Source organism: Hibiscus syriacus, unplaced genomic scaffold, assembly GCF_006381635.1.
Source record: "Hibiscus syriacus cultivar Baekdansim isolate YM2019G1 unplaced genomic scaffold, ASM638163v2 tig00110303_pilon, whole genome shotgun sequence".
In the NCBI taxonomy this organism is placed as follows: Eukaryota; Viridiplantae; Streptophyta; class Magnoliopsida; order Malvales; family Malvaceae; genus Hibiscus; species Hibiscus syriacus.
Window position 1 is genome coordinate 1532552 of NW_024062672.1, and position 26499 is coordinate 1559050.

At 36.7% G+C, this 26499-nt stretch overlaps 1 protein-coding gene and 1 pseudogene across 1 annotated transcript; one reads left to right on the forward strand and one right to left on the reverse strand.

Annotated features, from left to right (window-relative positions):
• Positions 1-11832: 11832 nt before the first annotated feature.
• LOC120116769 (cell division cycle protein 48 homolog) lies at positions 11833-16202 on the reverse strand. Its single transcript, XM_039137182.1, has 10 exons — positions 16059-16202; positions 15808-15973; positions 14776-15004; positions 13791-14557; positions 13457-13678; positions 13278-13349; positions 12919-13200; positions 12395-12754; positions 12018-12311; positions 11833-11972 (listed from the first exon to the last, which is right to left on the reverse strand). Exons 1-9 carry the CDS (start codon positions 16085-16087, stop codon positions 12021-12023), a joined length of 2418 nt encoding a protein of 805 aa, XP_038993113.1. The 5' UTR covers positions 16088-16202; the 3' UTR covers positions 11833-11972; positions 12018-12020.
• A 3940-nt stretch (positions 16203-20142) lies between these two features.
• On the forward strand, positions 20143-26314 carry LOC120116874 (annotated as a pseudogene).
• The last annotated feature ends 185 nt before the right edge of the window (positions 26315-26499 follow it).

Genomic DNA, 26499 nt, shown 5'->3' on the forward strand with positions numbered 1-26499 from the left:
TCTCAACCACCTCCTTCTGTAACAAACGATTCTTCTGAGGAAATCAGGTCCTTCGAAACTCTGAACTTTAGATCCGACATGGAGAAACAAAGATGGCAGACGAGTTTTAAAGTAAGGAAGATTCGTCCCGAACGTGTCATTGACCTGGGTTTCTTGTTTGATGATAAATATGCATTTAGTTTTAAATCCACATTTACATCTTGGGGTTGGCTTGAATTCCTTGGTGTAGAACCAAGATATTATCCCAACCTAGTTAGAGTCTTCTACAACAATGCTTCCTTACAGCACGAGCCTAATAAGACTAATATAATAGGAATTAATACACATGTCATGGGGAAGGATATATATATCTCCAGAAACTATTGCGGAGGGTTTAGGTGTAGCGAATACAGGGGATTCAGATGAAAATGGTGTAGATTGGTCTACAATTAAACGGGTTACTAGAAATAGCCCAATTCACCTCGATGTAGAGTCGAGAGTGTTTCACAAAATGCTCACATGGTATATCCGGCCTAGTGGGGGAAAACATTCAACGCTTCGAGACAGCGATTATTGGTGGATAGCAAAGTATAAATCCAAACGGCTCCAAACATTGCAAAACTCATATTTAATACAATTGTATATATGGTCACAAAGGGAGCAACAATTTCAACTACACTACCATATGGATGTGTCATCACCCATCTGTTGAAGAAGAAGGAAGTTGATTTTTCGCATGACGCCCCTGTTCGATTAACCCGCAAGATTGACATGGTATTTATTAAAAAAGCGGGATATGATTTTGTTGAAAAACTCGGTTGGAAGCGTGTCAAGGAGGTCGGATTAGATCAAGAGAGGGAGGAAATGGACCCCGTTGGCCATGAAGAAGAGCAACCAAGTGGAGACGCAATGATGGAAGAAGCAACAGTTGCAGGGGATGTCACAATTAAGACCGTGATGGAATACATGGTCAATTTTCGGGAGCATATTGATTCCCTTGTGAGTGGAATGCGATCCGATATTTCATCATTGCAACGTGAAGTCTCCATGTTGCGTAACGAATTACGTCAACGACATCAAACGAGTTAGGTAATTCATTATCTATGTTTCTTAACATTTACACGTTCTGAACTTTATTTTATTTTCTTTTAACAGATGTGGACAACCAATCGGTCGCAGAAGATGAAGCTGACAATGAAGATGACAATGATGATGATGATGACGATGAAGCTGGCGATGAAGATGATGACGATGATGATGATGATGATGAAGATGATGATCCAAACAAGTATATCGTGTCTGCAACGCCGCCTTCAAGAAAACTTTTAATTTTTGATCTCAATGGTGTCCTTGCCTACATCCCAAGACTGTCGGCAGGTTTTAATTCTATTCTTTTGTATCCATTATTTTAACATATAAGCGTAGAACTTTAATCTCATTTTCTTCATGTTGTAGATGTTGTCCTCAGAAGAGGATTATTTGAATTTATGCAATTTTGTGTCGACAATTTTGTTGTTGCCCTTTGGTCTTCAAAGATGAGGTTAGAACATGTTTGAGGCAATTGAATTACTGTAGTCAAAATCGTTAATATACATTTGAATGTTAACATTCAAACTTGATTACAATCTCAGGCATAACGTCGACCGTGTACTTGAGAAACTACCTGTATTTTCCGAGCATTTTCTATTCGTGTGGGTAAGATGAATGTCATTACAGTTTGCTGACTTTTCCTTGTCTATGATTCCTACATATTTATGTTCGACTGTTTGTGAACAGGATCAAAAAAAATGCAAAACATACGATTCTGTTACCTATTGTAAAGATCTCAATGATGTTTGGAACGCGTGTCCAGATTTTAACGAGCTAAATACACTTTTGGTCGATGATTCAGCGGAAAAAATGATTTATAATCCGGTAGGTTGCATTTATGCAATATGTTTCTGATCAGTTGAACAGGTGTTCAGACATTGATTATTTTAACAACTTATGTGTTTATATAGAAATACAATTACATATGTCCACGTACCTTTGACGCTGCTTCCCATTCGAACGACAAAGCTCTAGGTATGACACAAATTTATTCATGCTTATGCGAATTTAATTTATTGTTAGTAAAATTGCACCTCATTAGTTTGATAATTGAAATTATTTATGTATGTCCTCAGAAAAAGGCGGAAACATACGAGAGTATTTGGAAAATTTGTTGAAGGCCTCTAATGTTCCGGACTTCGTTAGAAACAACCCTTTTTCATCGGATTAATTTTGTTTGTCGGTACATTATTTGAACATTCTTGTGTATTTAAATTTTGGTGTGATTATATTGTATGTATATTTTCATTAATTATTCCATATTTGCTTCTATGTGTACATATACATTTGAGTGTCTATACTTTTTTAATATATTGTAAAGTATCTATCCTTTTTATAAAAGTGTCTATACTTTTTTCACTGTGGAAAACATTAATTTAAGGTTATCTTTTGAGTGAGTTTTAAGATATTAATTTAGTAATTATAGGCGTCTAATGATTAATTTTTTACGTTACGGTATATATTATTGTTAAATTAAAAATTCTTAATATTATTTTATAAAATATCAACACAATCAACTAATTTTTTGTGCAAATGAAATTATTAAATTAATATTGTAGGTGGAAAACATGAAACATACTTAAAAATATTGAAACATAAATTACATATCTTTAAAAAAAGTATCGATCCTTTTTATAAAAAGTATGGACACTTTTTACAAAAGTGTCGACATTTTACACATCGGAACCCATAATTATAATGTAATAGATAATTTTGTAATATAACCGGTATAAATATACCGGTCTTATGCGCGAATAGGTCTACAACCTATATCGACACTTTTTAATATTGTGTCGGTACTTTATATCCATATTGGAAGAAAAATGTGTCGATACGATTTAAAAAAGTGTCGACATTTTACACATCGGAACCCATAATTATAATGTAATAGATAATTTTGTAATATAACCGGTATAAATATACCGGTTTTATGCGCGAATAGGTCTACAACCTATATCGACACTTTTTAATATTGTGTCGGTACTTTATATCCATATTGGAAGAAAAATGTGTCGATACGATTTAAAAAAGTGTCGACATTTTACACATCGGAACCCATAATTATAATGTAATAGATAATTTTGTAATATAACCGGTATAAATATACCGGTTTTATGCGCGAATAGGTCTACAACCTATATCGACACTTTTTAATATTGTGTCGGTACTTTATATCCATATTGGAAGAAAAATGTGTCGATACGATTTAAAAAAGTGTCGACATTTTACACATCGGAACCCATAATTATAATGTAATAGATAATTTTGTAATATAACCGGTATAAATATACCGGTTTTATGCGCGAATAGGTCTACAACCTATATCGACACTTTTTAATATTGTGTCGGTACTTTATGTCCATATTGGAAGAAAAATGTGTCGATACGATTTAAAAAAGTGTCGACATTTTACACATCGGAACCCATAATTATAATGTAATAGATAATTTTGTAATATAACCGGTATAAATATACCGGTTTTATGAGCGAATAGGTCTACAACCTATATCGACACTTTATAATATTGTGTCGGTACTTTATGTCCATACCATTTAAAAAAGTGTCGGTAATTTGAAGTAACGCGGTTTTTCTTCCTTCATTCAAAATATTTATATGTACATACAATAGGAGTGATGTTGATACTTACGATATATTATATGGAGATCGTTGTCATTCCATTCCGTCTTCGAAAAAATCAGTTGATGTAGGCTGTGTGCTTGTACTCAAACTAAGCTTGACTTGAGGACATGTTAGTTTGTTATGCCCCTCACCGTTGCAGTACCCACATCGCCTAATTTGCTTCTCGACCTTGTTCTTCGGCACTTCTTTTCGCTTGCGTTGTTTTCGTTGAGGGTCACGAACATTGTTTACTACAATGCTCTGGTTGACTGAATGATTCAAACCAAACGAGTTTTCTAATTCTTCTATTAGTTTTTTCATCTCATCTCTTGCGGTTTTGAAAGACTCGTCTGTCTTTGATGCAATGTAGCATAACCTGCTTGACGTTGAACGTAGAGCAGCGAACCTTGCCATTTGCATCACTTCTGGAGACACATTCAAATCAACATAGCTGGGTGCAGAAGCCTTCGCATCATTAGTCCACCTACTTTGAATCAAAGTCCCGGGCAAATATGTGTAGTCCAATTGCTTCAAAATGTGAAGTTGATGGCGACACGGAAGTCCAACGGTCTCGAATTTTTTGCAGGAGCAAATTAGAGTTTTCGTACGAGAATCAAAACTAATTTCAAATTTCCTATTTTTTTCTGCGTACTTTGACAAAATATAATGTTGACATTCATCTGATAAGGACTTAATCTCTGCCTCAATCCGGTACAATGTCTCCCGTGTAAGTTCATCTTGGAACACACGAAAAGATTCGCGGGTAAAAATCGCAGCGGCATGGCTTTCAAGGTCGACCAGTTTTGTGATCTGGAAGGGCTTCGTATGGGAACTTAAGTAATCCGCTTTCAACTCGTTCATACGCATTCTACTAATTCCATCTTCAATTGCACGAACAACATCTAAATATGTCTTCTTGTGTTTCAGTGCAATAGCTAGTGAAGCATTCATAGACTCGCACCTTTGTGTTGAGCGAATATTGGCAAAGAAATGACCGGTTAGATATGCTTGTGCCCATAAGTGTCGTGTATTTCCCTTCTCAATCACCCATGGATGCTTTTGGACGTTGAATTCTGAAACAATCGAACGCCATTGAATATCAAATTCCTTGGTTGTCCACCAGGAAGCCATGCATTTTGAGAATGCTGCTGTAAACTTTGGGTCACCAATGTTAGCTTGTGCATTGCGAGAAAGATGCCAAGAACATAATCTGTGCTTAGCATAAGGGATAACAGATTTGATAGCCCTCTGCATTGCCCTATCCCCATCGGTTACAACAGAAATAGGTGATTTATTCATCATGGCTTCTAAAAAATTCTGTAGCACCCACTCGAAAGATTGAGACGTTTCGTCAGCGATTATGGCAGTGGCAAACACAATTGTGTTATGGTGATGATTGACACCAACAATAGGCATAATTGGTCGACCATACAAATTATCTTTGTACGTTGTGTCGAACGCAATTACATCACCGAAGCATGTGTAATCCGATCTCGATGTAGAATCCGACCAAATAAGATTATACAATGCCCCCGATTCGTCTACCGAGTATGTCATAAAAAACCCGGGATCATCATGTTTCTTATAATCAAAGTAGGCAATAAGCGCATTCACATCCCCATCGACGATTTCCTTTGCTTTACCTCTTTGAAGTGCATTGTAGAGGTCTTTATGTGTAAATCCAACATTATGATAGCCCCCTGCCTGCTGCGTTAAATAGTTCATTACTTGTGACGTGCCAACACCGACCTCTTTCAATGTTGTTGCCTCATCGATATCAGCCTTACTTACAGCTCGATTAGAACGCATAAATGGTGTCATAGCAGATGTGCACAATGCATGATTATGTTTCTGATCAGACTTACTTATAACCCACTGATCATTTGTATTTGTTGCTGTAACTACGACTCTAGCCTTACATCCTGTTCTTGTGACTGGCGTATGAGCACGTTGACGATCAACAGTATTGACTTTTGATACTCGAAACCCTTCTTTGGAACAACAAAATTCTTGTGTCTTCACATTCCCTTCCACGTCAAGCCGTGTTGTTCCCTTACGTGCACTAAACCCATGTTCCCGTGCGAATCCCTTGTAAAAGTGCCAAGCTTGATCACGTGAACAGAAGAGCTGACCAACCAATCTGTCAGATTCATCAACATTATGTACTTCATGGCATTCCTCGGTTGGCTTAACATTGTCTACATCAGTATTATCCATGGCAAAAATTTTGTTGTGCAAGTTCAGTGCTCCAGGAGTTGATGGATATGTAAACGAAGGTTCATTTTGAACATGTTTCTGTAGTTAAAGGGTGGGTACAACATTAAATTCGCAGTACATATTTAGGTATGTACAATAACTACAAGTATATTATCATTTTAAATTCGCAGTACACTGTTAAAAAAATTGAAACATAAATTACATAAGTTTTAAAAAAAGTATCGATCCTTTTTATAAAAAGTATGGACACTTTCAATATAATAGGTAAACATATGATGTAATAGGTAGCCCTTATATAATGTAATAGGTAATGGTTATATTGTAAAGTGTCTATCCTTTTTATAAAAGTGTCCATACTTTTTTCACTGTGGAAAACATTAATTTAAGGTTATCTTTTGAGTGAGTTTTAAGATATTAATTTAGTAATTATAGGCGTCTAATGATTTATTTTTTACGTTACGGTATATATTATTATTAAATTTAAAATTCTAAATAATATTTTATAAAATATAAAAACAATCAAATAATTTTTTGTGCAAATGAAATTATTAAATCAATATTGTAGGTGGAAAACATGAAACATACTTAAAAAATATTGAAACATAAATTACATATCTTTAAAAAAAGTATCGATCCTTTTTATAAAAAGTATGGACACTTTCAATATAATAGGTAAACATATGATGTAATAGGTAGCCCTTATATAATGTAATAGGTAATGGTTATATTGTAAAGTGTCTATCCTTTTTATAAAAGTGTCCATACTTTTTTCACTGTGGAAAACATTAATTTAAGGTTATCTTTGAGTGAGTTTTAAGATATTAATTTAGTAATTATAGGCGTCTAATGATTTATTTTTTACGTTACGGTATATATTATTATTAAATTTAAAATTCTAAATAATATTTTATAAAATATCAAAACAATCAAATAATTTTTTGTGCAAATGAAATTATTAAATCAATATTGTAGGTGGAAAACATGAAACACTGTTAAAGTATCGATCCTTTTTATAAAAAGTATGGACACTTTCAATATAATATAATGTAATAGGTAAATTTGCAATGCTATCGGTATAAATATACTGGTTTACTTATAAAATAGGTAAATATAAGCGCTACCTATTACATTATATAAGCGCTACCTAGTATGTTATTGTACTTTATAATATTTCCGGTTAAATAATATAACATAACCGGTCTAAATTTTAACCGGTCACTTGTTTAACCGGTCACGCCGTATATTAGCCGTTTTTTAGGCGCCGCACCGCAGAACGACCCATACCATACTCCTTTTCATAATTTCATCTGTTTCAACGACGATGCTTCACTTCCCATAATATCTGACCCCACCGGAAGCTGCCATGACCTATCACCACAACCGGTTCGACCAAATCCGGTGCGCATCCCAGATTCTCAAACAAACCGCCGTTCATTTCACCGGCCGCCTTTTCACATTCTTTTTCCTTGCTTTCCTCCTTTTCTCTTTCCGTTCTTTGGTTGAATCCGGTTCCCAACTCCTCACCTCCTTTATCGACAAAGATCCCGCTATCAAATCCCTTCTTTCCCGCCTCGACCTTCACCCTTCCCACCCGCACGCACGTTTTCATCCCGCTCGCCGTCACACGCCGTCCTTTCCTCCACCTCACCCGTGTTGGTACTCTCGAAGACGATTTCTTTTCTTCCGACGATGATCATCCGGATCGCTCCCTTTCCGGTTCTTTCCCTAACCGCGACATCAATGGCACGCAGGTGGTTCTTTCCAACTTCGACACTAAATTGGGATTCTCGCATTTCGTGGCGGATAATGGGATTGTGGTCCCGGAAATTGTTTGTCACGGAGTCAAATTCAAGACTACGTCGTTTGAATATGAAAAGAATCAAGGGGAGCAAGAAGAGGAAAAGATTGAAGATTTTCAATTCGTTTATAAAGGATTTGAGTTGGGCCGTCGAGATACAGTGACGCTATTTTTTCTCGTCAGCTTATTGTCGTTTTCGTATGGATGGGTAATTCTAGGGTTCACAACGATTTACTCTTTGGTTTTGGGTGTTCTTTTCGTTACAATTGTTAATGATTTGATTGCAAGAATTGTTTCTTTTTTTGGGGCTTTTTGGGACGGGTCAAAAATGGGTTTGAAAAGGCTCACCGGTTTGATTTTAATGAAATGGGCGGTAAGAGACGCCGTGAGTCAGCTTCTTGGATTATGGTATTTCGGAGAAATTCAGGATCACTACTCGTTTTTCAAGCTTTTTGTCAGGTTAAAGATGATGCCTTTTTCTGTCGTGTTTCCATGGACTAGCGGTTTCGGGAAGGATATTTCAGGGTTTCTGTTTACATGGTTCTTGGTGGATACTTTAGTTTCATTTGCGTTCTCATTAGCTCCTTGGATTTCCCTAGAAGATCCGAGAAGAACGGGGAGGGAAATTATTAGAGAAGGATGTTATTTGCTGTCAACAATGTTGAGCGAAGCTATACAAATCAAGTGTTATGAAGCTATCTTAGGTGGATATTTTGCCACTCGGGTTTTGACTTTTATAGGCAGGGAGCTTTTCGCTAATGTTGTTCAGGCAGCTTTGGAGGTGTATTTCATGGTTGCTTGGTTGATATTCTACTTTGTGGTGAGGTGTAGGGAAGCTAATGCAGAGGGTAGAAGATATGGGAGGAGGGAATTGGAGGTTTTGATTAATGGACCTAGATGATACTCAAGTTGGAAAAAATGGGTTGAAGTTACTTTTGCTGATAGAATTTTCAGTTGTAACAGAGGATATCGACAACTATCTCAAACAAGTTGATAGTGATACAATACTGCCATTGTCTGGTTTAAGAACCTGCCAATGCACTGCATGTACCTTTTATCTCGAGGCAATACATTACTTCTGTATATTTTCCCAAAAATTGTGGCTGTGTGTCTATTCTGTTGCAATCGATTGTTCCTTGTTGGTATCAATGAGAATGGTGATGGTTTTTTCTCATGCTCCAAATGGTGCTGAATGCTGATGCTGTTATATTTTAGAAAGAGTGGCAGGCATGCTGTTACATCTGTATTTTATGCTGTGATGGGCAGATTATTGGGGAACAGCATGCGATTTTAGCTAATATTAGATTATGCTTGTATGCTATGGTATTAGAATGAGGTAAAACCTGAGTTAAAATGATGCTTTTCGCATGTGCTTTGATGGCAAGTGAGTTAAATTCATCCAACATTGGCTAGCTTCAAGCAAGTTCTGCAAATTTAGCCTGTTTCCTGTTTGTATTGATGATTTTTAGAGGGTTATGGAAAGTATCTTATGATTGTTGCTTAGTTGTGGAGTGTGGTGGAGTTCAATAAGTTGGTTTTGTGAATTAATATTTTAGGGGTCTACATTAGATAAATAAATCTAACAGAGTTTAACGATGATGGCCCGCTTAAACAGTTAACATTATCCTCAATGGATTCCATTGTTCCAATGTGTTCGGCTATTGGGTAGCAGTATGTATGACTGGTTAAAAGGTACTAGTTTTGGATTTTAAAGGAAGATTTGGGTTTTGCCCCTTTGAAATATATTTACCTCCATGTTTACTGGCAATCTAAAGCTTTTGGCCTTTGATATCTTGTTTCTCATACGAAAGGATGATCTTATCATAAGCCTTATCCGTGCGTGTTTGCTCGTACCAAGTTTTCTGACACTGTTCACTGACATTTTTTTAATGATCATCAGATGCAAATGCGTATTACTATGCTTTGGAATTTTTGGACAATTTTCCTTTTGTCCTTGTCCTTGACACTAAATTTTTGGTCAATTGAGCAAGTGTGGGTGTAGATTTGTTGTTTTCCTCGTTGTAGACAGTTTAGGCATCTGATGCTAATGGCAAAGAATACGATACGAGAATCAACAATATGCCAATTGGTGTATTTAGCAATTATATAATCTCTCAAGTTCCATTGCTGTACTCTTATGATGTCAATACCATCGCTGCCCCTAGCAGAATTGTTCAATAGTTGATTGATTTATTTGTTTCTCTTTTAGTTTATTATTGTTTCGAGTGTTCCGTTGGACATTGATTACTTTTCGCTGGTTGAGTAAGAAATTTGGAAACTTGGGAATATGCAAGAGCTAATGCACAGATTATGTCAGTTTGAATCATTATGTTAAGCTTATCAAAATGTGCAGAGTTGAGCAAATATTAGTGGTCTTACACTAGCTGTTGCTCGATTAACTATTTGTGAATTGTTCGTTTATGTTTGTTTATTAAGTTAAATAAACAAGTATGAATAAAATTTTTATGTTCATTTAATAAACGAACGGATATGAATGGAGGTTTGTTCGATTCGTTTATAAACTCGATTATTCGGTTCTCTTTTTCTTTTTCTACATTTTAAATATTGGTGAAGATACGGACTAAACTGAGTATTAGGTGAACTTTGGAATTCAAATTGTGAAGCTTAACAAAATTAAAGACTAGTGGTGTAATTTCATTATTTTTTGGCTTGCAAATGAAAAGATAAAAAGAGTTTGACACCCAAATTTGCTCTTAAAGGAATCGTGTAACCAATATTCTTCTCGAGCACTTCATTCTTGCTGTCGGATTCTCAAACGGTTGCATTTGATGATTCCGACATGTCACCAGCACTGCTGCTACGTCCACTATGTATCTATTACTTAAAATCAAATCTTAGACTAGATCGGGACTATACTGCCATCCAGTGCACCCATTGAAAATAAAAAGCTTGTTCAAACTTGAATTTTTTTTTAAACAACTCGAGATTTCTTAGGAGACCTTGTACACTAAATTCATTAATTCAAATATAGAGCAAATTTAAGCACAAATCATTTACAAAAGCGCGTTAGCAAGTTGACACATTAAAACACATGATATTTGCTCCTTGTTCTGAGGTTTCCTCCCTATAATAGCTATGCACTTAAGAGGATGAGACAGACCCATCATAGAGTACTTATCGAAGATTCTAGACGCTTCTGCACTCTACCATTGACAAATTAGAAGCACTTCAAAGATCAATTCCTTTTTCACTTTAAGTTTTGAAGCGAGAGTATCGCCAAAAAGAACAGCAACAACTTCTAAAAGTGTATCACCACAATTAATTCTCCAGCTGTAATCAAGTGCACAAGACAAGTCCTCCATTTTTAGTGTTGCTCTTAACTTTTTCTTCCCAAAATATATAGTGGTAGTTAATTCTGTTACAGACTAAATCGAACTTTCATTAACTCAATTAATTGATTGTTTTAACCGTTAATCGAATCAAACTTGTTTTTTTTTTTGAAAATATCAACTCAATAAATGTTAGTCTAATTATCAAAAAATGAAACAGTTGGTTAAATAATTTGGACACTCCAATTCCATCCTAAAGAACCCAAGGTTAAACTTCTAATAAATACAAGATATCATCTATTTATTTTCTTTCTAATTATCAAAAAATGAAACAGTTGGTTAAATAATTTGGACACTCCAATTCCATCCTAAAGAACCCAAGGTTAAACTTCTAATAAATACAAGATATCATCTATTTATTTTCTTTCTAATTAAAGGTGACATGTGTCACTCTATAATTAGATAAAAGTTAAATTTAAATTAAAACTAAATTAATAAAATATACAATACCGAAGATCAATGTGTAATTATACAAGTTTCTATTAATTGTTAAATTTTAAGGATTTGATTTAAATGATACCAGTTAAATAATTTAACGGTCATAGTAACGTAAATTTAAAAATGATGGCCATTTTTATACCAACCTTATGGTTAAATTGTCATTCAGGTAGTTTGTCCAAAAAAGTAAGAATACTATAGAAATGCATTTAAATATTTTAAACTTAAACAATCGGTTATTGGGGGATTTAAATTCATATCCATATGCATGCAAAATATTTAAAACTTCAAAACTTTGGACCACAAAAAGATAAAAGGAGAGAATGAAGAAGACCGATGACAGAGGATATAACGAGGGTAAACTGAATTAAAATCTTGTAGACTTCAAAAATAACAAAACCAGTTTTTTCAGTCAGGCTCAACAGCTCTGCCAACGGGCTTTCACATAATAGTCTATTTTAAAACTACGCACACACAGAGGAAAGACAAACTGTCACCATAAATTACGCCAACACAGATGAAATGGCGATTTAACTGTAAAGGTCATCTTCATCAGCTCCGCCTGCAGAAGCTGTAAAGGGATCAGATGCTGGAGCCCGTGAACCAGTTTCAGCAAATCTGAATTCACTTCCAAATCCCCTAGACTGCTGCAATGTTTGCGCAAATGCCTGGTACTTGCGGATATCAGCATCACTCACACTCCTACGAGCAAACTTCATCGATTCCTCAAAATGTGCAGCCTTGATTTCCGCAACTTCATCCTCCACATCTTCTTCCATGGCTTCAGGGTTCTCTGCCCTCCTCCTTTCTCTCTCAATATCCTGAAAAGATAAATAAATATAATCTCATGTTACACTTTCAAACATCAAGGAAAAACATACCCGTACATAAGTTATTATGATACCTTTTCAATGTTTTCTCTAATGGCATATTTGCATGCACGCTGACAAATTTCAGTAATATCTGCCCCACTAAAGCCTTGAGTATATTTCGCAAGAGCTCTAAGGTCTACTTCTTTTGCTAATGGTGATTTCCTCAGACAAGCCTTGAAGATCTGATGGCGTGATTCCTCATCAGGGAGAGGAATATAGATCAGTTGATCAAGACGACCTGGACGCAGAAGTGCCGGATCTATAATGTCAGGTCGGTTTGTAGCTCCAATGATGAAAACTGTTTTCTTTGCAGACATGCCATCCATCTCGGTAAGAAGCTGGTTCAAAACCCTATCAGCTGCACCCCCTGCATCACCTACACTGCTTCCTCTCTGAAATACGTAACAAATGTGAGCAATATATGACATCAGGAAAAACAATCCCAACTGTGTACAAAGACAAGCATGTTTCCCTTGCCAGAATACATGCATTGAAACCCATAGTACTACAGAATTAGTTGATATGTGAAGATAAAATTTGAAGGCCTTGAGCATACCTGGGTAGCAATCGAGTCAAGTTCATCAAAGAAAAGGACACAAGGTGCAGACTGACGTGCCTTGTCAAAAATTTCACGGACATTAGCCTCACTCTCTCCAAACCACATTGTAAGTAACTCCGGACCCTTGACGCTAATGAAGTTTGCCTGGCACTCATTGGCAATAGCTTTGGCCAAAAGTGTTTTGCCGCATCCTGGAGGGCCATAGAATAGTACTCCCTTTGAAGGGGACATCCCAAACTTCTCAAACTTCTCAGGATGTTCCACTGGATATTGAACAGTCTGCACACCAATGTAAAAAGTTGGTTAAGTTTTTTATGAGGAACAGACAAGTAATGAAAACCGATATGATGTATTACCTCTTGAAGCTCCCTTTTAACATTCTCAAGGCCTCCAATATCTTCCCAGCTGACATTGGGCACTTCAACAACCTGAGAGAATGTAAGAAAATAACGGTCAGAAACAGAACTGACCCAAGAACTAATAATCAGCAGCAAAGAATGTGGTATCACAATAGAATAATCTTGAAAATACTGACAGTTTCACGCAGTGCTGATGGATTGCTTGTTCCAAGAGCAGTCTGGAAGTGATCATTTGTGACTGCCATAGAGTTTAGTATCTCTGCATCTATTGACTCGTCTTCTAAGTCAATCACATCCATCTTTTCTCTGATGCACTGTAATGCTGCCTCAGTACAAAGGGCTGCAAGATCAGCACCAACATAACCATGGGTGTCCTTGGCAATTCTTTCTAAATCAACCTGTACATTATGTCGGGAAATTATAGTAGATTCAGTATTTCATTCTTTTAGGTGAAGAGAAAGGTACATGATTTTTAAGGGAAAGAAATAAATGTTTAGTTTTTGACATTACCTCTTCAGCCAATTTCATGTTCTTTGTGTGAATTCGAAGCACCTCAAGACGGCCAACTTCATCAGGGACACCAATATCAATCTCCCTATCAAATCTTCCAAACCTTCTGAGAGCTGGATCAATGCTATTGGGACGATTTGTGGCCCCAATCACAATAACATGTGCACGGGATTTAAGCCCATCCATCAATGTCAACAGCTGAGAGACAATCCTCCTCTCAACTTCACCATGGGTCTTCTCTCGTTTGGGAGCAATTGAGTCAAGTTCATCAATGAATATAATAGATGGTGCATTCTTCTCTGCCTCCTCAAATGCTTTCCTCAGATTGCTTTCACTCTCGCCAGCCAATTTTGACATGATCTCCGGACCATTGATGCAAAAGAAAAAAGCCCCAGTCTCATTCGCAACAGCACGAGCAATCAGAGTTTTTCCAGACCCAGGAGGTCCATAAAGCAAAATTCCTTTTGGTGGCTTCACACCAATTGATTTGAAGAGCTGAGGATGCCTCAATGGAAGCTCCACTAATTCCCTAATCTGAGCCATCTGTTTTCTTACTCCACCAACATCATCATAACCTACCTCATCTAATCTGTCCTCATCCTCCCTCCGGATAGGCTCTCCCTCACAGAATATCTCTGTGTCTGGTGCAACAACACAGTACTCAGGAGGATCAGTCTCGATAACCTTGAATTCTACACTTCTCATTCCACCTCTGACAAGGAACATATCACCCTTCCTTACTGGACGGTATGCTTCCAGAAAGTAAGCTGTAAATCCACAGTCATCAGTCAGCATTTATAGACAATATTATTATTAATTCAACACTAAATATTCCAGTCCTCAATTATGTTAATGGGAATCATTTTATATTTTCAATCAATCAATGAGCCTTATGATTGGTTCATCTTTACCTGCCTAGTAACCAACCTAAACACCAAAAAGAAACGACCATAACTTGGAAATAAAAGATCAGAAATAAACTCACGTTTCAGGTAAGCATCAAAGAGATTTCCAGTAACCCCTTCAATAGTGTCATCCACAGGCAAGATATGCACACGTTTCCCATACTTAACATCTGGACACTGGTGCACAGAGATGACATCACCAAGCCTAACCCTCAAGTTTGACCTGACAACCTTATTCATCCTGATCTTTGGTTCTTCACATGTATCGTCTGCAAGAGCAATGCAGATGGTGTCCTTTCTCTTCTTACCCTGCGAACCAATAGAATAATGCAAAAGACAGTGTTAAGACATAAAATTGAAATCCACATGAAGAATTGAAAATTAGTAGCTATTCAATAACACTCATGTGTTCAAGCAAGCTTGGATCCCACAATGCCCTCTAACTTAATAATCCACATTCCTCAGTAAACATCCAGCCTTCGATGGAAAGCTTTGTAAATAAAGCTCGTTACATTAAAAATAACAGAAAATAGAGAAATAACATTGAGCCTCAACAACAAAACCATGCATCCTATCTTACCAAAAAAGCGGTCCCAAGGGAAGACCAATACAAAACATGAAAAGCAGGCAAACCATCAAATAGAACCCCTCAAATTTCAAGCAAAAAGGTGAGAATTAGACCCTATAACACAGCAAACTAACATAAGTGAATACCCATTATTAAGCATAAGATAAGTACAATTAAGCATACAATAGATTCCATCGTACATCCAGTTTACCAAAAGAGATTCAACCCCAAATTTCAAACCAAAAGAGTGAGAATTAAACCCTAAACAACTAACAGCTAACATAATCAAAAACCAATTAATCATGCAACAACTTCATTCATACATCCAACCTACAACAGGAGAGACCTAATTGAAGACCAAACAAAAAAATCATAAAAAAGCAGTAAATCCCATCAACAAAACCCAAAATTTCAAACAAAAAAAGTGAGAATTAAACCCTAAAACACGCAAACAGCTAAACATAGAGCATATACCCATTAAGCAAGACTTAACAACCAATAAAAAGAGAGAACATAATATAAAAGCCAAATTTAAAGACGAAACCTTGATCAGAATAGTGTCACCGCGAAATATCTGGAGTTTCTCCATGGTATCAGGGTGAAGGGAAACAACTGAGTTATCGTCGTTGAGTGCCTCATCGACAACAAGTCGGTTCGCTGCCTTCTTTCTTTCCAAGATCGCAGTACTAAAATCCTTCTTAGCCCCCTTACTGAAAACACAAAATCACAATCAGAATAGAGATATCACAAGGAAACCCATCAAAGACAAAGGGGAAAAGAGATCTGAGCACTTACGAGTCGGACGATTCAGCTTGGTTAGACATGGGTTTTGGCTGATTGAAGAGTCGAGAAGAAAGAAAGAAAAAGAAGATATTTTGGGGTTTTGATTCTGGACGAAATTTGTTGTTGTCAAGAAAGAGATGAGAAAGGGTGGACAGGTAATTCACGCTTATTTTTAATAGAGTTCAAGAGAGTAAACGGAAGGAATCAGCGTTTCTTGTTAGGAAAGCAAAGGCTATTTCGGTCACTCTACTCTTATGTCTTTTTGTATTTGGATTTCTCCAATTCGGTATCGGAATGAAATGCTCACGTGTGACCTCTTAAATATATAATTAAAAAAATATTACACGTTTTGTTATTATTTTAAATAATAAAATCAGTAAAAAATAATTAAAAATATTATTATTTCTATCGATTTTATTATTCATTATTAAAAATAATAATGTTTTCATCATTTTTTATCGATTTTATTATTTAAAATAATAACAAAACCGATAACATCTTTTTTAACTGTATATTAAGGTTATCGTATCGTAGAACTAGAGTATATCTTTTATATACAAGACATGTTTTATACTTATCAACATCATCATTTGCATTCATCTTGATTATAAATATTCACTTATAACTAATTAAATTTACACCTTCAGGTAATAGGATCAATCCTCAAACTTTATTATAGTGTATAAACTTGTACTCTTTTTACTTGGCATTAATCCACTTTTGAGAGTCATAACTTTTATGACATGACGAAAGTTGATTAGATCATTTTTATCATTCTACTGTCATCTTTATTTCTTGTAGAAACATAATAACCCAAATAATATTTCTCTCATCTTGTGAATCTTTCTAATGACATTTATTCTTTGAGATTGTTGAGTTTGATCTTCTTTAATAATTTCTTTTCTTACTTGGAGAATTGTTCAAAATAATGTTATTGAGATTCTAGGCTCACTGTTTACTTAACGACATGTATAAACAAGTGAATATCATCAAAAGTGTTAATATAAATTGAGTTATAATCCAATTCCTCCTTAAAATTATTTTCTTGAACCTTATTTCTCCCTCCAAACTCAACATCTTAAAAGATAGTGTTATAGATCACACCTTCAAAATATTTTTGAGATCATAAAACTTATAACCCCTTGATCGCTCAAAATAATCAAAGTAGTTGCTTACTGTTTTAGAATTTAATTTCTTAGTTCTAGGTCCATATAGCTGAGAATGGGAAGGAACCAGCTTTGAATGTTAATTTCTGGAAAATGTCGGCAAAGTATAGAGGTTTGCCTCGAGCTCAAACTTTGCTCTTAGTCGAGATCGATTGTTGACCAAGCGAAAAAGGTATGCATGGGTGTTTTATTTAGTTAATATTTTATTATTAATTAATTTGTGTTATTCTTTTTATAATGTTAATTTAGGTTATTTACATTATATTTTATGCAGGACTCTACTTTTCAAAAAACAACAATTAAAGGGTGGATTAAAGCATATTTATCTTATTTTTCTGGAGTTGTCGACGCCAACTCAGATTTAAAGACCAAGTTGGGCACCAACTTTTATTTAATAATCCAAGTAACAAGATTAAAGGAGTAAAGCAAGGGCGAACCACAATTCTTAAGGAATTAAAAGTTATAATTTAAATTCAAACATCTTAGATTTCATTATTTTATTAATTAGGATTTTAGTTTGCAGAGTTTTTTAATTTACTATTATTTAGGTTAATTAGGATTTTTCGTTTACTATTAATTAGGAAATAAGTGTTTTAATTTTCTTAAGAGATAGTATTTTATTTTCACTAGCTTATCTCAAAGTTATAAATACCCTCTAGGATGAAGCTTGAGAGATTACACTATAAGTTCAAAATTCAATATAGAACTAATTTTGGCTTTTAGGTTTTTGGTTCAATAAATTTATTTTCGTTTTCATCTTTTCTCTCTTCTACACGCTAAGTATGAATTCTATCATACTTTGCTAAACTTTTTCTTAGCCGATAGCTGAGCTACGTTTCAATCCAATCTTGTGAGAATTGCAAAAAAGCTTCATATCTTCAGATTTTTTCTTGATTTTTGATAGACGAGGAGAGGCAATCGGCCTTTTCTTTAAACACCTCAATACCTTCAATCCAAAGAGTGCACATTTGTTTGATCGAAGTTATGATCTACAATTGGAGAGAAAAGTCGGCTTGTAGAAAATTTAATTCTCTAAGAACTAGCGGCGGTCCGCTAAGGAAAATCAAGATTGGGTTTGATTCTCATCAAGACGCTGTAATCTGAGCATGGACTTTTCCAATACTAAAGAAAGAATTGACATAACATTGATAATCATTGTTAATCCAAAAAAGGATTAAATTTCATATATTGTCTTTGGGAATTTATTCACCTAACGAGTAATTTACAAGGTAGGGCATTGTAGACTCTAACCAACAAGCATCCGAAGTAAAATGTATTTCAGTGATTGATATGGATTGAGGCAAAACGAAACTAGATGTCATCTCTCATTATAATTATCTTTTCTACAATTTACTTTTCTTGCTTTCGTTACATTAAATTTATTTTATTTAGTTTACGTGATTATTCCAAACTCCTCCCTTTTTAATTATTTTGATTTACAAATTTCTTGGTTCAATATAAAATCAAATCAAAATTAGAAATTTCTGAATCTGTGGACTGACACCCTTCTTTCCTATTTTGCGTTTTTTTAGCATAATTGTCTAAGAAAAAGAATGAATTATTTGACAATTACGACGCTTGTTAGTGGTCGACATATTTATAATGATGCAGAGTGTTGAATCTGTGGAGCCGCCATGAAAACAGCTTCGCACATCTTTCCGGACTGTGTGCATGCTCGTTTGACTTGGGCTGGCTTGATAAATCTGGATCGTGCCACCGAATTTTGGAACTTGCCCATGATTGAATGGATACAAATTAATCTCCAACAGCCATGGTATTTTCTGAACAGGATGATGACTGGGATCTTCTCTTTGGCTCGGTTATATGGTGCCTATGGATTCGACGAAACAAATTTGTGTTTGAACCGGATGTTGTGGTAGCTGTGAGTGTTGCTCAACAAATTCTGCGGCTCCAGCAAGAAGCGCTGCATGCGATGAAAGAGCGTGCTGATACTAATCTTTGTGGAGCAGTGAATAATCAATGTTTGATTCGGTGGTCACCACCAGCACAGGGCTGGTACAAGTTGAACGTCGATGGTGCTCGGAACCTCTCATTTGGTCTAGCGGTTTGTGGTGGCATCATCCGGGATGTTTGATAGCGGTTTGTGGAACCTTTCTCGATGGAGAGAACCCAATTGGCCAATTCTTCTCTCCCAAATTCCTTCAGATTCTCCAATCGCCCCTCTCGATTCCTTCGTTTCTCTTCCAAAGCTTCAGATTCCGGCGGCTTCCTCGGTGATTACTCTTGTGGTTTCTTTCCTTGGTCCCCTTCCGAAAACGGTATTCAGAAATGTTTTTTTTATCGCAGTCAACGGAACAGGGGCAATATATATCTATTTTATAGATTAATGTTGCTTCTTTTACGTAACGAAATAGACAATTGAATTGAGTAAAGAGTCATAGGTGTTGAGGATATTGGGGCATTTTTTTTAAAAAAGTTTTGCCTTGTGATTATATTGTTGTTCAATACAGGGTCATAGGTGTTAAGAATTGAATTGAATTGATATCATTGTTCTTTGTAATTGACTGGAATTTGCAGATGTGGAATGGGTTCAAGAGATGAGAAGGTAAACACTATTTAATTCTTTATATGTATATTCAAAAATAAAATATATTCGAAAAATTAATGACTGAAAGGGAAAATTGGAAAAAAAATGTGAAGTTAAGGCCTTAATTGACTATTGTGATGCTTATTTGAATAAATAATCCTATCTTTAGGAATAAGTATAAAAATACCTTTATTTGAGAATTAAGATTTCAAAATGTGGAAAAAGAACTCTTATAACTCTTTCTTAGAGTATTTAAGAGCCATCAACGATTATGTTGTTAATTGACCCAAGTAAAATGGAATTTTGAGCTTAGATGGTATATGGGACTCAGTCTTGACATTTATCTCATTCATTGGCTCATCTTTTTAGAATATGTACTTAATTTGGATTTTGGGTGAAGAATTTGTTATTTGTGCAGAAGAAACAGGGGAAGTCAAAAGCATCTCAAAGACTACAACGGTTTCAAGAGAGTAATTACATGGGTCCTAACCAAGGCTTATGTCTAGGTGCTCTTTTCGACAATGCAGCGACAAATGTAAGAAACTTCCATGCTGTTAATTTGTCGTTAAACCGAGGTTTTCAATCCTAAAAGACTTAAGACATGTGGTTTGGTCAATCTTTGTATCATTGGCTTTTGCCGTTCCATTGAGATGCTCATTGATGTTGTAGAAGATACTGTTTTAGAGCATGGTAGGGAGGTATGCAGCATTGGACTAGAATCATCTTTTCTTAAATCATTACCACATTCCATTTTTACATACATAAAGAAATTGAGTTGAAAATCGTAGTTTAGTATATTATCCAAGACATTCTAAGCTAATATTTCATAATATAGCCTTAAGATTCTAAACAAATTCCATTTGTTTGAGCTCTTTGTTCCTTTGTTTTATCAGGTACCAGAGTCCATATTAATGTTTTAGTTAGTGAGCAATCTTTTTGTTTGTTTAGTCTGGGACTCGGGTGTAAGTATCAGGTACAAGTAGGGATCTGAAATGGATATGGTTAGTTTCTTTTTTATGTTTTCTCCATGTATTTGGAAGATCTTTAGAGGTCATGTCTCCATATCCATGTGTCATACACGAAATTCAAGAAAAAATGAAGAGTTCGAGCAACATAGGTTCACAATTGGTAGTTGTTGACCCCATTCTCATATTCAATCAAACATACAAGTCTGATCTATTTACTAAACAAATCATGAAAATGTATTTGCTGAGTTTTCCAGTTAGAATCCTCTCAGCTTTGAGTGGTCTTCCATTTTAGCAGTTTTCTTGAACTTTGAATCAAAAGCAACATGTTATTATTAGAAACCTATTGGTTAACTTTCAAAACGTGGTTTCATGTCCTCCTTTCTTAACTGTTCTCTTACACGCATCGCAACATGCAGTATTTCTTTCATTTATGTTCTGTATTCGTATGATTATTGTCTGCTGATCCTTGGAAAGGTCTGCTTGCTTCTTGAGGCTACTTGTAGTTTTGAGATATTCACATCTATCCATAATGTTCAGTGTTGAAAATTAAAGAACAAGTTGGGCTGCTAAGTAGCAGCCGGCTGCTAAAACAAATTGGGGAGGGGGGCTGCCCAAAATATTTTTATTTTTAATTACAATATTAGTCCCTAAGTTTTAACTATAAATACCCTAGCTCATTTAGCTTCAAAATCATCCCAAAATCTTCTAGTTCTCTCTCAAGTGTGTTGTGTAAACACCTGTAAATTTTCTCTTAGTAAAAGATCTGCAGCAGTCCGGAGACGTAAGCATAAATTGGCTGAACTCCGTTATCAAATTTTGGGTATTATTTTTCCGCTTTTATTTCGCATTCTCACTAATCTGGTTATAGGGAAATTACTTGTACTTGGTTTATTTCCTAACAACTGGTAATCAGAGCTTTTGGTTGTGAATTTTGTCAATTTTCTGCGAGGTTACTATTCATTACTATTCACGTGAATAGTGAATTTCGTGAATAGTGAAATTCGGTCGGCGATACGAGTTTGTCGACGGAGGTGTTCTAATACACGGCGGTTCGTAGAAATTGTCAGAAACGATCCAAACGAAGCCAGATTCGAGTGGGAGCGATGGCTGCAGACGAAGGGAAGGTGAAAATTGAAAAGTTCGATGGTGCGGACTTTGGCTTTTGGAAGATGCAGATTGAAGATTTTCTGTATCAGAAAAATCTATATCAACCTCTTTCAGGAAAGCAACCAGAGGGCATGAAGAATGAAGACTGGGCTCTTCTCGACAGACAAGCCCTCGGAGTTATCCGACTGACGTTGTCCCGAAATGTTGCTTTCAACATAGCAAAGGAAAAGACCACGGCAGGTCTTATGGCAGCTCTCTCCAGTATGTATGAGAAGCCATCGGCCTCAAACAAAGTTCACTTGATGAGGCGATTATTCAATTTGCGGATGACGGAAGGGGCATCAGTGGCTCAACACCTGAATGAACTCAACACAATCACAACCCAGTTGAGTTCTGTGGAAATTGAATTCGATGATGAAGTTCGAGCTTTAATTCTCTTATCATCTCTACCAGACAGTTGGAATGCTACTGTTACAGCAGTTAGCAGCTCGTCGGGAAATAGTAAATTAAAATTCGACGATGTTCGGGATCTGGTACTGAGCGAAGAAATTCGACGGAGAGAATCGGGTGAAGCATCAACCTCCTCAGCCTTGCACACGGAGTCCAGAGGGAGAACTTCAGAAAGAAATTCAAATCGTGGCAGATCCAAATCCATACGGGAAAAATCCAGAACGGGAAAGAAAGATTTTACCTGTTATAATTGTGGCAAGAAAGGTCACTTTAAAAGAGATTGCCGAGCACTGAAGAAAGATACCGGTGCACAGGAATCTGCCAACGTGACAGAGGAGACAGGTGATGCCATGATTCTAAGCGTCAACAGTCCGATTGAATCATGGATCTTGGATTCAGGGGCATCTTTCCACTCCACCCCATGCCAAGAAATCATGGAGAACTATATCAGTGGTGATTTTGGGAAGGTTCATCTTGCTGATGATGAAACCTTGAAGATCGTCGGAAAAGGAGATATCCGACTAAAGCTGCCAAACCAGACCACCTGGAAGCTGACAGGAGTGAGACATATTCCTGGCCTCAAAAGAAATCTGATTTCTGTTGGACAGCTTGATGGAGAAGGATATAGTACAACCTTTTCAGGTTGTGAATGGAAGATTACCAAAGGAGCACTCGTCATTGCTCGTGGTAAGAAGACTGGTACTCTCTATGTAACCTCAAATTTAGAGAATATCATTGCAGTAGCAGATGCTGATGGAAAATCAAACCTATGGCACCAAAGGCTTGGCCATATGAGCGAGAAAGGAATGAAGATACTTCTGTCAAAAGGGAAGCTGTCGGATCTAAAGAATGTGGATGTCGGACTATGCGAGGATTGCATCTTTGGAAAACAAAAGAAAGTCAGTTTTGCAAAGATTGGCAAGGCACCCAAGGCAGAAAGGTTAGAATTGATTCATACTGATGTATGGGGACCATCCCCAGTTCCATCTCTTGCAGGCTCACTATATTATGTCACCTTCATCGATGATTCAACAAGGAAGGTGTGGGTTTATTTTCTGAAGAAGAAATCAGAAGTCTTTGATACCTTCAGAAAATGGAAGGTCATGGTGGAAAATGAGACTGGTTTGAAAGTCAAGAGGTTGAGGTCTGACAATGGAGGAGAGTACAGAGACAGTAGATTCAGAGATTTCTGCGCAAACAATGGGATTAAGATGGAGAAAACAGTTCCCATAACACCGCAGCAGAATGGCGTAGCAGAGCGCATGAACAGAACTCTGAATGAACGTGCTAGAAGCATGAGGATACATGCCGGATTGCCCAAATTTCTATGGGCTGAAGCTATCAACACTGCAGCTTACCTGATCAACCGTGGGCCCTCTGTTCCTTTGGATGGCGGAATACCAGAGGAAGCTTGGAGCAAGAAAGAAATAAACCTTTCACACTTAAGAGTGTTTGGTTGTATTTCTTATGTACACATAGACTCTGCTGAAAGAAGTAAACTTGATGCTAAGTCCAACAAATGTGCCTTTGTTGGTTATGGCGGTGATGAGTTCGGTTACCGGTTTTGGGACTACGAAAATCGAAAGATCATCAGAAGCAGAGACATCATTTTCAATGAAAATGTGATGTACAAAGACAGGTCAACCGCAGAATCAAGTAATACCGAGGCTGAAACAAAGGAATTTGCTGAGTTCGAGGAGATTTCTAGAAATGATGTTCAGATCAGTCCTGAAGCAGTTCAAGAGGAAGAACCAGGCACACCAGAACTGAGACGCTCCTCCAGAATTCCTAAACCAACCCAACGGTATTCACCTTCTTTACACTACTTGTTGCTGACTGACAATGGTGAACCAGAGTGTTATGATGAAGCAATGCAAGTGGAGGATTCAGTCAAGTGGGAGTCTTCCATGAAAGATGAGATGGACTCGCTTATGTCAAATCAGACGTGGGAATTAGCTGAATTACCACCAGGCAAGAGAGCGCTCCATAACAAGTGGATTTACAGGATCAAAGAAGAGCACGATGGGAGCAAACGTTACAAAGCAAGATTGGTTGTCAAAGGCTTTCAGCAAAAAGAAGGTATTGATTACAATGAAATTTTCTCTCCAGTCGTGAAACTGTCTACAATCAGACTGGTGTTGAAAATTGTAGCTGCAGAAAATTTACATCTTGAGCAGTTAGATGTAAAGACAGCTTTCCTTCATGGTGATTTGGAGGAAGAAATCTATATGAGGCAGCCAGAAGGCTTCATAGAGGCAGGCAAGAAAAACCTGGTATGCAGGTTGAAGAAGAGCTTGTATGGTTTAAAACAAGCTCCTAGACAGTGGTACAAGAAGTTCGATAGTTTCATGGGTAGTAGTGGTTTTACCAGATGCCAAGCAGATCATTGTTGTTACATCAAGAGGTTCGACAACAGCTTCATTATTTTATTATTGTACGTTGATGACATGCTCGTTGCAGGCTCAAACATGCAAGAGATTATACACTTAAAGCAAAAATTGTCGAAGCAGTTTGCTATGAAGGATCTGGGCGCTGCAAAGCAGATTCTTGGGATGAGGATCAAGAGAGACACAAAGTCGGGGACTTTGATGTTATCACAGGCTGAGTACATCAACAAAGTACTCTCCAGGTTCAACATGCAAGATGCTAAACCAGTAAATACACCTTTAGGTGTTCATTTCAGACTCTCCAAAGAACAGTCACCAAAGACGGAGGAAGAACGTGCACACATGGTGAAGGTGCTGTATGCCTCAGCAATTGGAAGTCTGATGTATGCCATGGTTTGTACCAGACCAGATATTGCTCAAGCAGTGGGAGCTCTTAGCAGGTACATGAATAATCCAGGCAAAATACACTGGGAAGCAGTCAAATGGATCCTCAGATATCTGCGAGGTACCACAAACAAAGCACTTTGTTTCAAAGGTGGAGATACGATACTGACAGGCTATGTAGATGCTGACTTAGTCGGAAATGTTGACATCAGAAGAAGCACTACAGGGTATGTCTATACTCTAGGAGGAACCTCAGTGAGTTGGGTTTCTCAACTACAGAAGATAGTTGCTCTCTCCACAACCGAAGCAGAATATGTTGATGTTACGGAAGCCAGCAAAGAGATGGTCTGGCTCCAAAGTTTCTTGAATGAGTTAGGCAAGAAACAAGAAAACAATGTCTTGTATTGCGACAGTCAAAGTGTTATCCATCTAGCGAAGAATCCGTCTTTTCATTCCAGGACGAAGCACATACAATTGCGATATCATTTTATCCGATCTCTTCTGGAAGATGGGATTTTGAAACTTGAAAAGATCAGTGGAGCTCAAAATCCAGCAGACATGTTAACAAAGACGGTAACTACAGACAAACTGAAGTTGTGTTCAGCTTCAGTTGGCATGCTAGAATAAAAGACCAGAAATACTGCTGCATCGATCGAGGTGTGAAGACAGATTGAAATCAGTCTTCAAGTGGGAGATTGTTGAAAATTAAAGAACAAGTTGGGCTGCTAACTAGCAGCCGGCTGCTAAAACAAATTGGGGAGGGGGGCTGCCCAAAATATTTTTATTTTTAATTACAATATTAGTCCCTAAGTTTTAACTATAAATACCCTAGCTCATTTAGCTTCAAAATCATCCCAAAATCTTCTAGTTCTCTCTCAAGTGTGTTGTGTAAACACCTGTAAATTTTCTCTTAGTAAAAGATCTGCAGCAGTCCGGAGACGTAAGCATAAATTGGCTGAACTCCGTTATCAAATTTCGGGTATTATTTTTCCGCTTTTATTTCGCATTCTCACTAATCTGGTTATAGGGAAATTACTTGTACTTGGTTTATTTCCTAACATTCAGGTCATTGCGGTTGAGAAAGCCATCAAAGGTGGATTGCACGAAAAGCTTACCATGACAGTTGCAGTGCCATATCTCTGGGGTGTTCCTCCGGCATCCGATACACTTCACCTTGCAGTAAGAAGTTGGTGGAGGGATTGTTGAGAAGGTTTATTGGCAATGGGATTTTTGTAAATATTTCTTGAATTTCCTCTAACCATTATTACCTTGTTGTCTCCCTTTGTGCATGCTGTACAATTAACTGTTGTATTTAAACTCACCAACCCAATTCAATTACTTGGGAATTGATTGTCAATATCCAATTGAATATTCTGAGTTTTTCTGTTTATGCCATCATCCTTGACTGCTTATTATTTAATAACCCTCTAAAATCTTTAAGTA